This window comes from Lagopus muta, chromosome 7, assembly GCF_023343835.1.
Source record: "Lagopus muta isolate bLagMut1 chromosome 7, bLagMut1 primary, whole genome shotgun sequence".
Taxonomy (NCBI): Eukaryota; Metazoa; Chordata; class Aves; order Galliformes; family Phasianidae; genus Lagopus; species Lagopus muta.
Window position 1 is genome coordinate 21577408 of NC_064439.1, and position 14206 is coordinate 21591613.

General features: G+C 39.6%; 1 protein-coding gene and 1 long non-coding RNA gene across 4 annotated transcripts in view; one reads left to right on the forward strand and one right to left on the reverse strand.

Annotated features, from left to right (window-relative positions):
- LOC125695854 (uncharacterized) overlaps positions 1–985 on the reverse strand; it is a 310620-nt gene extending 309635 nt beyond the window's left edge. For both annotated transcript variants that reach the window (XR_007378073.1, XR_007378072.1), the window contains exon 1: positions 873–985. This is a non-coding gene — a long non-coding RNA (uncharacterized LOC125695854). The remainder of the gene's footprint in view (positions 1–872) is intronic.
- On the forward strand, positions 807–14196 carry STEAP1 (STEAP family member 1). Of its 2 annotated transcripts, XM_048950856.1 has the most exons (7): positions 807–1030; positions 1613–1702; positions 1793–1876; positions 4182–4286; positions 6118–6630; positions 8584–8748; positions 10550–14196. In XM_048950856.1, exons 4-7 carry the CDS (start codon positions 4194–4196, stop codon positions 10805–10807), a joined length of 1029 nt encoding a protein of 342 aa, XP_048806813.1. In that variant the 5' UTR covers positions 807–1030; positions 1613–1702; positions 1793–1876; positions 4182–4193; the 3' UTR covers positions 10808–14196. The 2 variants fall into 2 exon arrangements, with proteins under 2 accessions (XP_048806813.1, XP_048806812.1); XM_048950855.1 differs by lacking the exon at positions 1613–1702.
- The last annotated feature ends 10 nt before the right edge of the window (positions 14197–14206 follow it).

Sequence of the window (14206 nt, forward strand, 5' to 3'; positions counted from 1 at the left end):
CTTCATGAGAAGCACAGAAAGCACAGACAAATATTCTAATGATGGCAACAGTATGGAAAAATTAAAAGTTACACTTTTGCTTTAACACAGGAGGGGCGATGACTCTACCCACATCCCTCCTAAGGCAGACACAGCATTCTGCTGCAGGCTGTGTCCATCGAACTTTTCTCGAGAAGGAAGAAAGCTGATATACTCCCAAGGTTAAAAAAAGGGATGGAGTTTGGCGTGGTTTCTGCAGAGCCATCCCGGGGAAGGCACGATGAGCTCTGCGTGGAGAAATGAAAACATTCCTGAGGCGGACTGCCCGCGTGCTCTGCAATGCCAGCAAGCCACTAAATGCTGACATATCCTCTAATACGAAGTTTGCATGAAATAATGACCGTCTGCACTGCTGTGTGACAAAAGTGCCTTTCCAGAATAACCAGCACAGAAAAAGGATAGGAGATGATGGTACTTGGAGGAAAAAAAAAAATAAACCAACAAATGTAGTTTTTCAAGTGAGGATTACTCTTACATTCAGCTTTGTGCCAAGCTGCGGGAGCGACGAGTTGAGAAGGATCAACGAAGGGAGAACCGAGCGAAAGGAGAGGAGCAGGGGCGTGAAGGGCCGCATTTAGCGGAGCCAGTCTCCCTCCCTCTCCTTCCTCCTCCGGGGCGGGCAGGGCACAGGTGAATGCGCCCTTTGTCCCGGCGGGCCACGAGTCGCGGGCCCCGGGAGGCACTGGGAACGAGGGGCGGCCGGCCCGCGCCCCGCCGGCATCGAGGGCGGCGGGATGGGCGCGGAGGGCGGGGCCGGGCGGGGGGGTGGAGGCTGCGGCCGGCTCCCCCCGCCGCTCCCCTCCTCAGAGGCCGCCGGGTGCTCTGTGACTAACCTGAGGCCGCCTTCCCCGACGCAGCCGTACCGTCTCCCGCACGGCGGCGCCTCGCCCCCTGCTCGTGGAGCCTCGCCGTGTTCCCGGCCGCAACCGGGGGAAGCACCGCGCTGCCGCCCCCCGCCGAGCCGAAGAAGCGGTACCGCCGGCGGGCTGAGGTGGGTGCGCCCCGAGCGGCGCGAGGCGGCGGCGCTGGCCGAACTGCGGGCGGGCGCGTGGCCGGGCTGCCGCCGGCTTCCGGCGCGGGACAGGACGGGACTGGACGGCACCGGACGGGTCCCGGCGGTGGGCCTGGATCCGGGCTCCTCCGTCCCAGTCGCACTCCGACGGACGGGAGCGAGCTCCGAACCTTCCGTGTGAGGCTTTCCGGAGGGGCTGCGTGAGCAGATGGGCAGCACGACGAGTTCTTGCTGTCTATAGGGTGCTGCGCCGTACATCAACCTAGTTGAAGGCAGGCGGCTGTCCGATCGCTGTCGCGTTGTCATCTCCCAGCGGTGCCAAAGGCGCAGTGGGACGCTTTCCCTGTCCCGCGTTCTCCCATCTCTTCGTTGTTATATCAGGCTGTTTCTTTTGGCCTTTTTTTTTTTTTTTTTCTTTTTTTTTTTTTTAATTCACAGAGCCAGCGCTGAAAACTCTTATTCAGGAAAACCTTTCATTGGTTTGGGAGGATGTTTTTGCAGTTAGGTCTGCCCGGTTTGGGTCCCTGCTGGTTCAGCGCTCTCATCAGCCTTGTTTCTCAGGGCTCACGACACTGGAAGCTCAGCTCTCTTCAGCTGCAGGCCCTCCATCCTCGTTCCTAGCTGGTGGTACTGCTGCCTTCGGGGTGAGGGGTGAGCATGGAGGACAGGCATTGTTACCCTGTTTTCTTTTAGAGCACTTGTGACTGACACACGGCTGCAATTGGTTTCTGTCTTCGACAGGACTTTCTTCAGACGTGTTCCAGACAGAGCCATGCTGTAGATGACTTCGTTCTGACGATTCATAACTCACTGAATAATAGAACTGTAAGTGTTCATATTTACAGTTCCCAAGGCTATTACTGTGCAATGTTATTGAGTGAATAGAAAAGTTCTATGTTAACCCTGGTGTCAGAAGCCAAGTACGCTATAGTGGTTCAGCACCTATGCTTCCTCGCATGCAGTTGCATGGCTGTAACTCGTATGTTTCCCTGTTAGAGCATATATATTCACTCACACAAATTTATCTTCTTTTTCCTTCTTTTTTTCCTCCCTGCCATGTGAAGCATTGAGGGTATTTAAGATTCTATTAAAATAGATTCCCAAAATCAATTTTTTGAGCCAGCAACTGACCAGCTCTTGATTTTTTTTATTTTTTTTTTTCTCTTCATGATATAATTTACTACATTAACACCAATACAGATCTTTAGCTAGAAGCTGTTTCTGGATTTGTCACTTCTAAGTTAGAAGTGATAGCAGCTCAACTCAGGTGAGTTGAGTCTCCCACACAGAGCTTCCCAATCAAAAATTTACTTTTGGACCTCCTAGACAATGTGGTAGCCAAAAGAGGACAGTTCTAAAGAGGCTGGGATCACTGTCTAATCACCCTGTAGGCAGGTGGTATTAACAGCTGAAAGCTCAATTGAGGTCAGTACAGAAAAAAAACCAAAGAAGCAGCAAAGATGTGAGTCATAAGCTGCTTTAACAATTTTCAAAACTCAGTCTCATTACCCAAGAAAGCAAAATGTCAGATTCAGTGTTGTTTACATCCTTCCCTTTCCCTCCCCCCCACCCCTTCCTCACTTCATACGTTAAAAATCAGGGGGTACAGTGTGAATGCCCTTAATATTCTGAGTTCCTTTAACAACAGATCTGGAAATCACGTTGTTACCTGTGTTTTCCAAGTAAGTCCTTAAACTACTCTTTGCCATTGTAACAACTAGAAATACGTTATATATCAAAACAGATAAAAGTAGAATTTCCTAACTAAAGGTGGGACTGGAAGAGCTGAGGCTTGGTGAAGATACCTGTGATAAAATCACTGCATTTATTTTTTGTAATATAGAAAGAAAGTAGAAATGTGTTTGTAGCAGCATGTTTTGTTGTGTGCAGGATATACAGACTATCCATTAGCTGGCATAGGAAAGGGTTAATCGCTTGACCTTTGGAGAGAAGCACTTGTTGACCCTACTCTGCAACACTTGGCTAAAAAGTTATGCCCAAAGGGGGAGCTTGTTAGCAGGGAAAAACATCAGAAGATAAATACTCAGGAAAAGAACACTTAGGCGTTGGAAGTCTGTTGGCCTAGTAGAAAGCAATCCCTTCTACCAGACAGTAGAAGACTGTGAGACTCATCCACTGAAGAAACTATGCACAGAAAAATAGTACAACTGTCACATTTAGATACAACTCTCCAAAAGTTTGATGGATATAAAATAGCCTGTATTTAGAAAATTAATGTCATACATAGCAATTCAGCTGTTCATTGGGATGTCTACACAGAGGAGCTAATTAGTCCCAGCCTTGAAGGCAGCCACAGAAAACTTACACTGGTCTGGCATTTTGAGCTCCCAGTGGTGTGGCACAAGCACATCTCTTCAGGCAGTGCGTGGCAAGGTGATGAGTGCATTGGAAGTCCTCGGGGAAGTAACTCCTCGCAGTTGCTTAACAGCCTTCTCAGGACTTCTTCAGGGTAGTGTTTCTACTGCTGTCTTAGGATCTCTAGAGAGAAACACCTATTTTATTTTATCCCTTATCTTCCTCTTTGTTTTCTGGCTTCTGATTTCTTACAATCTTTAAGAATCATTTCTGCTGCTTCTAGTGGGTGATAAGAATTGAAAGTGTACCTTGGAGCAGCATGAACAAAGCTTCAGCTGGAGTTTCCTGACAAACTTGATGGCACAGGCTGACTGTAAAATCCATAAAACCTAAGAAGTATTAGCAACCACAAATTGATGTGGGTTTCTTATATCAGCAAGTTCAGCCTGTATCGGATTAGACACTGTTTTGTTGAAGCTTTTTGTAAACTTATCAAAAATCCATCTTTATAACATTTTACCTGTTATGCCACAAACAAAAGCTGTTTCAAACCTTATTGTTCTATTTAAAAACTTTCACCCTGAATTAAATCTTTCATTCCACTGGTGATGCAGGCATTTAGCTTAAATATTACTTTTCTTCAGTTACTTTGTTCTGTTGATTTGTATGCTTTCCACTTAGGAAAAATAAAAATAACAACTTCTCTGTCAAATGGGTGGAGAAGGGGGAAGAAAACATTTTGTGGACAAAGAGGCCTCAAAATTCCAGTAGGGGATTATCAAAACCTGTTTTTCATCCTGTGTTTGTTTTGCAGGCAGTTTCTGCAATGGAGAAGAGGGAAGGTGACAGTCATACCGTTGACCAGAATGCATTTCAGAACATCATACCAAGAAGAAATAGAGAAAACCTTAGTGACTTGGTAATGTTTCTATAAAAGAGCAGTTCATATGTCATGCAGAAAATTGCAGTCTTTTGTTTGATTTTGTCCAAAAGCACCATGTTTCCTTAATACTGGCAGATCATCAATGCTTTTAAAGTCTTCTCACAAATTGACATCAAGAGATTCAAAAGATGATGAACAACTGATTCAGTTAAATCACATTTCATAATTAAAAAATGCACAAGTCTTGTGCTAGTTAAAAGTGTTAAAATCTCAGTTTATATAATTTATACTAATATCACGTTGTGTAATGCATGAACTACGCTATTCTTCACTGTCTGCAGAATACAAGTTACTTAGGATATACCTTCAGTGTTCATCAAAAATATACATTTTTATCATTTGATAAGCATCTTCAATTATAAAACCCTAATAAAGACTATGCCCTTTAATTTTACTCTGAGGCACTATAGGCAAATCAGTCAGACATGCAGGAACGGGCTGCCTTGACTCCATTTAAGATTTTATGGCAAGATAGCAATGTACTTTTGTTATCTCACAGTTAATAGAAAGCAAAACACCCTGTATTGGAGAGGATGAACACAAGACTTGCATCCACTTACCCTTGTGTTAATCAGTTAATCAGTTCCAATATATTTGATTCTTAAGAATAAAAACAGGTAAGATCACAGAAATAGGCAAATCCCCTGTATTCTTACAGAATGATTTGAAGTTGATGATCATGAAGGCCATGAAAGTCTTTTCCAATCTAAATGATTCTATGATTCCGTGAATGCCAACTTACATCTTTAGAACTACTGGTAGCTACCTTCCTCAAACCTGACATTGCCGTATCGTTTTCTGGAGACTGGGACACCTGCAACATTAGCCATTCTGAAGCTGAGCTGTTGCCACATTAGTTCAGCTTCACTTTACGTTTCACTGGAATACTAGAAGGAGTTGCATGCTTATTAATGCTGTGTAGTCCCAGCCTCCCCCCTTGGACAGCTGTCTGCTGCATCAACTGCAAAGTCCTGCTGTTGATGCATGCATGGATTTCCATTTTGATCAAACACCTCTTCTCCAGACCATAAGAGCTGGGCAATCTTTAAATATGTTATCTCAGTGTAAAACAATGTGTAATACGTTAATACTTTGTCCCAGCTTAGCTCCTTCTAAAGCCTGTGATAATTCTGCCAGCATCTTCAGTGAAACTAGAACCAAATAATGACAACTTGGCAGTAAAAGATTCAGCTTTTTGAACTGGAGTGACTCAGTTTCACAGGTTTTCATAAACACTAAGAGAACATTATTGCATTTAGGGTGGACAGAAAGAAAAGCTGGGAATTGAGCCCGGAGTTGAAAGGGGCACAACTGATATGCTATATCCCAAATATTTCTACTTACAGCTTTATTCCCTAAATTAATTGTCATTAAAACAGCAGTGACTAAAAGAGCTATTGTACTTCACGTCTCTGGATTCTGTTATTGCACATATTTATTTGAGTAACTTCAACAAATCTGTAGCTGAAATGTGAAATCTTGAACACTTATCATAAGAAGCTTTAGTGATGTTTTACATAACGTAATCTTCTCTTGTGGTATAGTTAACTTCCTGGAATGAAAATCTATTTTGAAATCACCATACATAAGGAATGTAGAATAGAAAATCAACACTAAAATTGCTCAATTACTGACTGTACTATTTGAAACATATTTTTCAGCTACCTTGTCTCTCACAGTGTGTGTGTTGGTTTTGAACAGTTTCAGTAATGAAACTGCATAGCATACAAGTTATGATAGCAAATACTGTGATTACAGTTTTAATCTTCTTTTGTTCTCACTGGTATTTCCTTTCTGTCTATTCTAGAATGTGGATATGCAAGTCACCAATCCACCAGAAGTAACTGCACTTTTTAACTTACATCAAGCACATCATTTTAGTGAGTTTGAATACTCTTCAGAGCAACACTACAAGCAGGATTTGTTCCCCAGGTGGCACTTGCCACTGAAGATAGCATCTGTGATCTCATTACTGACATTTATTTACACTTTTCTGAGAGATGTCATATATCCTTTTATAACAAAAAATGAAAATGTTTTCTATAAAATTCCAATCCTTGTCATAAACAAAGTCTTACCAGTGGTTTCAATTACCCTTTTAGCACTGGTATATTTACCAGGAATATTAGCTGCTGGTTTCCAGCTGTACTTTGGCACTAAGTACAAAAGATTTCCCTTGTGGCTGGATAGATGGATGTTGTCAAGAAAACAATTTGGACTTCTCAGTTTCTTCTTCGCTGTGATGCATGCCTGCTATAGCCTATGCTATCCGATGAGAAGATCATACAGATACAAGTTGCTGAACTGGGCATTCCAGCAGGTATGATGGGTTCAGAAATTGCCTCTGATTTGGAAGCAACTCCCCACATAGCACAGTAAAGGAATGGAGCAGGACCTACTAGTTGAAGCATGTAATAGGGAGTCAAAAGTCATCACAGCTGTGCCAGTGTGTATTCAATAAGTCACTCTCTTCATCTAGAAATTTTTGACTTGGTGTATAATAATTATAACTGCCTCACAGGTACACGTAAGTCTTTGGCACAGTATTAATTTAGTGTGGATTAGTTTTCTCAGCATCAGTGGAATCAACTATCTACAAAAACTGCTGCACACGCTATTCTTAGACATCGTCTTTGTAAAGTGAATTATCCAGCAAAAAGCTGAGCTAAATTATAATAATTTTTATTTGCCACAGGCTAAACGTGTGAACACTGATGACTCTACAGTTTGGCTGCTACACAGTAACTTGTTAAAACAATCCAATTAAAATAATTTCTATGATGGTTCCAAGTCATGGACAATAAATGGCTTGCAAAGCTATCTAAGGTTCTCTGTTACTAGAGAGTATATACTACGTGTATATATCACTCTGAGAGCCACAAGTATTCCATTATAAGGAATAGTCCAGTATAGGGTGTAAACTGCAAAGGTAGTTCTAATATCCTCAAAGTCTTAAGATAACATTTTATAAAAAGCAGAGTAGGATGTTTTCTTAAGAATTCTTTTAAACAAAACAATGAAAACATTGAAGATCAGCCTTCCTGGTAGTCTGGCTTGAATGGTTTACCAGAGATTTCTGTGAGATTCCAGTTCTTAAATGCAGATGAAGAAATTATCATATTTGTAGCATATTATATGATGGTGATATCAATAGCATCAAAGAACTGTTACAAATAGGAGAAGCTTTGACATCCACTTATTATTTTCATTCAGATCAACCACTGTATGAATACACAGGACTCAGCAGCTATTCTGGGCACGATAATGTCGTTAAGAATGCTGGCTAAATTTACACCGTAAAACAGTGCTGTAAATATATTTCCTGTTGTTATAAGCTCCCAGGTATGGTATTTAGTTAGAGATGGGATTTTTTTTCGTCAAAGAGTAAGATTTCTCATGCTGTGAAGGCAGGCTAATGTGCCTCAGAGCAAGTCTTTTCTGAGCCAAGATGCTGATGCAATCTGCACATTCTTTTCATTCAAAGCCTACCTTTGCTCTGCAGATACCAGTGGGGACTTTTTCATTGCAGTTAAATGACTGTTACTTTCAGAAACATTCAAACAAACAAAAATACCGTGTTTCAAATCTTACTTCCTAACTACCATTGTGAAAACAACTGTACTTTATGAAAGTTGCTAAGTGCACCAGAAAGCCAATTGTATCCTGGGCTGCATAAAAAGAAGCATGGCCAACAGGACAAGGGTGAGATGATTCTTCCACTCTATTTCACTTGAAAGGAGTCTTGAGACCCCACGTGGAGTGCTGCATCCAATTCTGGAGTCTCCAGTACAACAAAGACAGGAACATGTTACAGCAAGTTAAGAGGAGAGCTGGGAAAATAACTAGAGGGCTGGTGCACCTCTGCCATAGAAAATGTCTGAGAGAGTTCAGGTTGCTCAGCCTGGAGACAAGAAGGCTCCAGGCAGACTTTATTGTGGCCTTTCGGTATATAAAGGGAGCTTACAAAAGAGATAGAATGATTTTTTACAAGGGCATGTAGTGACAGAACAAAGGGCAATGGTTATAAACTGAAAACAGAAAGATTTAGACTGGATATAAGGAAGAATTCTTTCATGGTGAGGGTGGTGAGACATTGGAACAGGCTGCTCAGAGAGGCTGTGGGAGCCTCATCAATGGAAGTGTTCAAAGTCAGGTTGGATGGGGCTTTGTAAAACCTGACCTAGTGAAGCATCCCTGCCCATAGCAAGGGTTTGGACTATATAGCCTTTTAAGGTCTCTTCCAGCTCAAACCATTCTGTGATTCTTCTTGCAGGTCAAACAAAAAAAAGAAAGTGCCTGGATTGAACATGATGTTTGGAGGATGGAGATTTATGTGTCCCTAGGAATTCTGGGACTTGCTTTGCTGGCCATACTGGCAATAGCATCAATCCCATCTGTCAGTCACTCTTTGACCTGGAGAGAGTTCCATTATATTCAGGTATACATTTCATGTCATCAACTCCACATTTTTAGGACTGCATGTTTTCTGCTGACATCATCCATAGTTAAAAGTATCAAATACAGAATAATTAAAGAAACCAATGTGAAAGTTTATTCAGCATCCTTTGTTAACCACTTCACACACACACACACACACAAAAAAGAGGAAAATGTTCATTTCATTTGTTATTTCAGCAGGAGAAAATACTGTCATGGTCAGGGCATACAGAAAGCTCCAAATTACCTTTTTTTCCTCCTCTGACCTGGTGAAATGTCAACAGCAGTTATTCTTAGGTCAAAGACTGCTGGTGTTATAAGCATTTAAGACATCTTCTGTGCCTTTTATGTTTCAAGAAAGCTTTGTGTGAACTGGAAGTAGGTGGTACTGATCCAGTTCGTAGGGTTGCCATACAGCATGGGATTTCACTGCACAAGAATTGCTTGTTGCGCACTTGAAGCCACTGTGGCTATTCTGTACTGCCTGAGAAGTACCTGGTGCCTAGAATGTCCAGAAAGCTCGTACCTTCTGAAATGCAAAGGTTTTCCATCTGCACTGTCACCAGTCACACAACCCACTCCAAACCAGTATTCTGAGAATGAGGGATTCTGAAAAGGAACAGACACAAAATCAAACCCACCTCATAATTAGTTTTCCTACAGATGTTTGGGGTACTTTTTCATTCACCTAAGTATTTGCTTCTCTTTTAGTTCACTGTATATTGCATAATAATAACACAAAATATAATAATATATTTTAAGATAATAATAAAATACAATAATAATCAGGCATAGTTCTGCATCAGTATGATCATAGTGTGTTAAATAAGCACTGAGCTAGATCTCTGAACACCAAAATCTGAAAATTTGAAGACCTATTGAGCTATATGAGACCTATCATTTGAAAACATGATATCAATTTGAAATGTAGATATGAAATGTATATTTTCTGACAATGATTTGGGATTCTGTCCATTCTATTTAATGCACCAGTTGCAGGAAAAATTTGTCAGACTTATATAGACTGTATAGCAGGGAGTCTCCCAGTGCATGATTACTTCTTGTATTAAATGATCATTGTGAAGAAATCCATAATAATAATAATAATAATAATAATAATAATAACACCCAGAAGATTAATAGTAATATATTGGATTAGTTTTGTAAACAAATAACTTGTATATTTAAAAATTATTTCTTATTGATTTAGAAATTAGAAAGGCAGTGTTGGACTTCACACTGATGGCAGTTCCATTTTTGTAATAAAAACAAGGTTATTATGTACACAGGAAACTCAAAACTGCTAGTGACTCTGGCATAACTCTTCCTTTCCTCTTGAAATTCAAATCCTAAGTCAAATTTATCATAGTACTATGCTTACTACAGTTACTGATTTAAATTGACTTTAAAAATTCCCTTTGCAAACAATTGATTGAACTGCTCATAAACTTGCTTTTGAACTCATAGTAATTTATCAGAAAAGACATCAGGATGCAGAGGACATCCACAAATTGAGATACTGAGAACCGACCCATTTTTGGGAATCTTTTATCTCTTCTGTATATTATCAGTATTACAACAATAGCAGAAAAATGTGCCCCCTGCTTTTTTTAAAGGTAGCATATAGGTGTACAATTGGATGCTAGAATTATAGGCCTAAAATTTTAATTAAAACCTAATGTTCTCTTTTCTACCACTTAGATGTGTTGGTTGAGGACCTTTTTGATCTCCATATTTGCTTAACAGAGTAATCTTTTGCCAAGCTGGAAAAAATAAATGACTTATTATCTTTCTTTTTTCAGAGCAAGATGGGATACATAGCTCTGCTGCTGTGCACAGTTCATGCACTGGTGTTTGCTTGGAATAAGTGGGTTGATGTTAACCAATTTATCTGGTACACACCACCTTCATTTATGGTAGCAGTTTTTCTTCCTATTGTGGTCCTGCTCTGTAAATGCATACTGTTCTTTCCATGTTTCAGGAGGAGGATAAAAAAGATTAGATGTGGTTGGGAAGCTAATACACAGACCAATCAAACCAACCTGATTTCCAGACTATAGATCAAATATGGACATTCCCTATCTGATGCATGTAAATGTGCTCAAGTCAACAAAATGTTTACTTGCGAGCTTTGTTGTCATCTATTTCTTAGATGTTTCATGTTTACTTTTCATTTCAGCCGCCGGGGTATGGAATACCTGATGCAATTTAAACTTCTGTTGTGAATGAAATTGGAAAGATTAATTTCACACTTTAATCTATTTGGTATTCTGGTATTTGATCATTTCTTTCTTCTGACTCACTGCTCTTAAAATGCCAGTGCTTCATTGCTTTAATCGTAATTCTTTCACTAGAAAATGCAATCATAAATCACTGCTCCAGATGACCACAGAAAGTAAATAAATCATTACACCACAAAATCCAGGAATGCTTTCTGTATCTCACAGCCATGTTTGTTCCCTGGTTAAATCTCAGTGTTATGAAGGGGGGACAACTTGAGTATTTATTGTCCTGTTTCCCGTTATATCCTGCATCTTACATTTAACTGCAGAAAGGGATCCTTTAGCACTAGAGCCAAATGAAAATCTGCATTCCCACCATGTCTTGAATTTAAACAATCAAGTAAGCAGAAGTCTGGGGAACTTTACAAGGGAAATCTTTCCTGAGGCTTAGGCACAGTCTGAAAAAAAAGAGTTTTTAGGTTCAGATCTACATCTTATACAGGACTAGGTGTGTCTGTTTCTTTAGAACTATAAAGTTTCCATTTTTTTTCCATGAACATATTCTTTTGTTTCTGATGCTGGTAATTTTCCATGCTTTTGACCTAAGCCTGCAGTCTTTGACACGTGCTAATCTTTATTAGCACAGATTTTTCCAGCGGGGATAGCTCACACATCAAGTAAATACGTTTTACCATTTTACTATAGGGCCAGCACAATTATGGGACTGGAAGAAAATTATTAAAAACTGGCGCTTGAACCTTGGCAATGATTTGGTGATATTTTTGTGTGAAACTACTGCTGAATGCATTTGCTTTTACTTAAATTTTAGTGTAAGTTGATGAAACTTCACTTTCTTTGCTTTACGTAGATCTGCCTGAATGCCTTAACTGAATAATTCATTTGTTAACTTCTATTTTAAATACTTTATGCAGCAGTTAATATTTTCACACAGCATCAGAAACATTGTTGCAGTTTCCCTGCATGAGCTGACTGGGACATGGATTGATGATGCCACCTATTGCTGGAATCATCCAAATGAGAATTGCAGTGGTTCTGGTATTAAACAAAATGTATGTGTAAGAGAATATGTAATACATGGTGCTAATGATTCTGTTTTACATTTGTGGACATGGTTCACTGAGTGTAAATATCAAATTAAATAACTATTCCTACATTTTGTATTTTCCTGGTTTTAACTCCATTCAGTTACTGCAGCTTAGAAGTTGTGCTTGTGTTTTGCACTCAGTGTTGTACTTTGAAAATAATGGGAACATGGTGGCCTGTGTAATATAGTCTGAAAAGACTTGAGTGGCATTGTGTGTCGGTAATGCATGACAGAGATGGGCACTAAAACACAGAAAGCCTGCCTGTGAACTTCAGAAATTTCTAAAGGGAAATGATTGTTGTCAATAGATCAGCATTTACATTTCTTTAAAGGAAATAAAATTAATTAGAAGTCATGTTAGAGAGAAAAAATATCAAAGGCTTACTTGAAATATTAATTGCACTTGTTGTCAGGAGTCATACAGTTTTGCTTTATTTTTTCACTGAAACAGATTAAGACCAGTGCAACAACAAAGTAATTAAATTCTCTTCTACCAGCTACTCTTCGTCTAGCTAATCAGAAGTTGTGTTTGAATTTACTACTTAGGACTAAGCTGAGATTTTAAGTACTGCAAAGCAACCCCAGCCTTTAACAGATTAATGTTTGTTTTCATCAAAATGGGTCTCTCCAGAGGCAGCTCTGCTGTTCCCCTACTAAGAAAGTCTGGAGAATTTAGTGCAGTCTCCAATTTTGCTAAATTCTGGTCAAATCGTTGGCTTTGTTGTTTACAGCTGATCATAGAAGTCAACCCTTTGAAACAGGAATGAAAACTGAAGAGAGATTAATGAAAACACTCCTTGCAAGAGGCCATTCAAAGCTATTTTTATGACATGTGCAAAACAAAATCTCAAATATGAGCCAGGTTTTCTGTACAATAGATTGCCTTTTTATTTAGAAAGTAATGTTCCAGCTTTTAAAGCATGCAAATACAACAAGCATGGGGAAGATCATGTAAGGAGTAAAAAGGGCTACAGAAGAAAATGCTATCGACAACATTTTATTTCTCCCTTCGTAACAGATATAATTTAGTTCAACATTAATTAAAATAAATGTGTATGTGCCTTTTAGTTCATGTAGCTCATTCAAAATTCAGTGTATTAATATGCCTATGTACTACTATAAAATATAGAAATGATGTTTATGCCAATTTGAGGCACTTACTTGTATAATAATTATTTTTATAAAATCATGCATCATTAAATGTTTCAATGTATAGATTGTGTCTGCCACTGTGCAATGTACATCCAGACCTGTATAAGGACAAAAAAGGTATTTTAAAACTAGAAGAGCTGCTGATGGGAACAATAAAATGTCTTCATTCAAGGGAGATCATTCTCCCCATGGTGACTGAAGAGTCTGGAGTTTCCAAAGGAGAGAAGGTAACTATATGAAAAACCTAATGGATACTTTGATAGGGGAATGTAATGAAAATAAATTCTGACAGATCTTTTAACTGACAGTCCATATATTCTAGCATTTGTATAAGAATTTGTGAGAAGGAACAGAAAGCTCAGCTAGTTGTGGAGTGTTTTAAAGGAAGACCTATAATCCCTGAAAACATTGATTAAATACCAGGGAAGATCAAGAATAATGAAGACATTCAGGAGGAAAAAGTAATACAGATGTATTTGGTAGGAATCCATCACTCTAGTCTAAGTGGTTTTGCAATGCCTCTAAAAAAGCTGCAAATTCCCTGAGTTGTTACATATCACAGATATAATTAAATCAGACATATAGAACCGAAACTCACTGGAGAAAGAACTTTTAAATTGTTAAAGGGACTTGAGGAATTTTGTGCCAAGATTACATGGGATAACCAGATCCCATAATACTACTCTGAAAATGTGCCCAGGAAGCCAGAACAAGGGCTGTGCTGGCTCTGGTTTAATGTCAATTCCTGTTGACAGCAGTCTTTACTGTAACCTGCCCCTCCCTTTGGCCACTCTTCTCGGTTCTCTCAGTTCTGCTAACAGAAGAGTTTAAAGTCATGAAGTTAATCAGACCAGGGAGTTTGATTCTATTAAAAGTAATGCATGGAAAAGAATGATGCATCCAGATCCATGCACTGGTTTAATTAACTTCACAGCCATGCATACATCCAGCATGAAGGACAGGAAGAGCTATTAAATTAT

Coding starts and splice junctions, on each gene's coding strand:
- STEAP1 (XM_048950856.1), top strand. CDS start 4,194: ATGGAGAAGAGGGAAGGTGACAGTCATACCGTTGACCAGAATGCATTT. Junction 6,631..8,583: donor TGAACTGGGCATTCCAGCAG/GTATGATGGGTT, acceptor TTCTTCTTGCAG/GTCAAACAAAAAAAAGAAAG. Junction 8,749..10,549: donor GAGAGTTCCATTATATTCAG/GTATACATTTCA, acceptor TTCTTTTTTCAG/AGCAAGATGGGATACATAGC.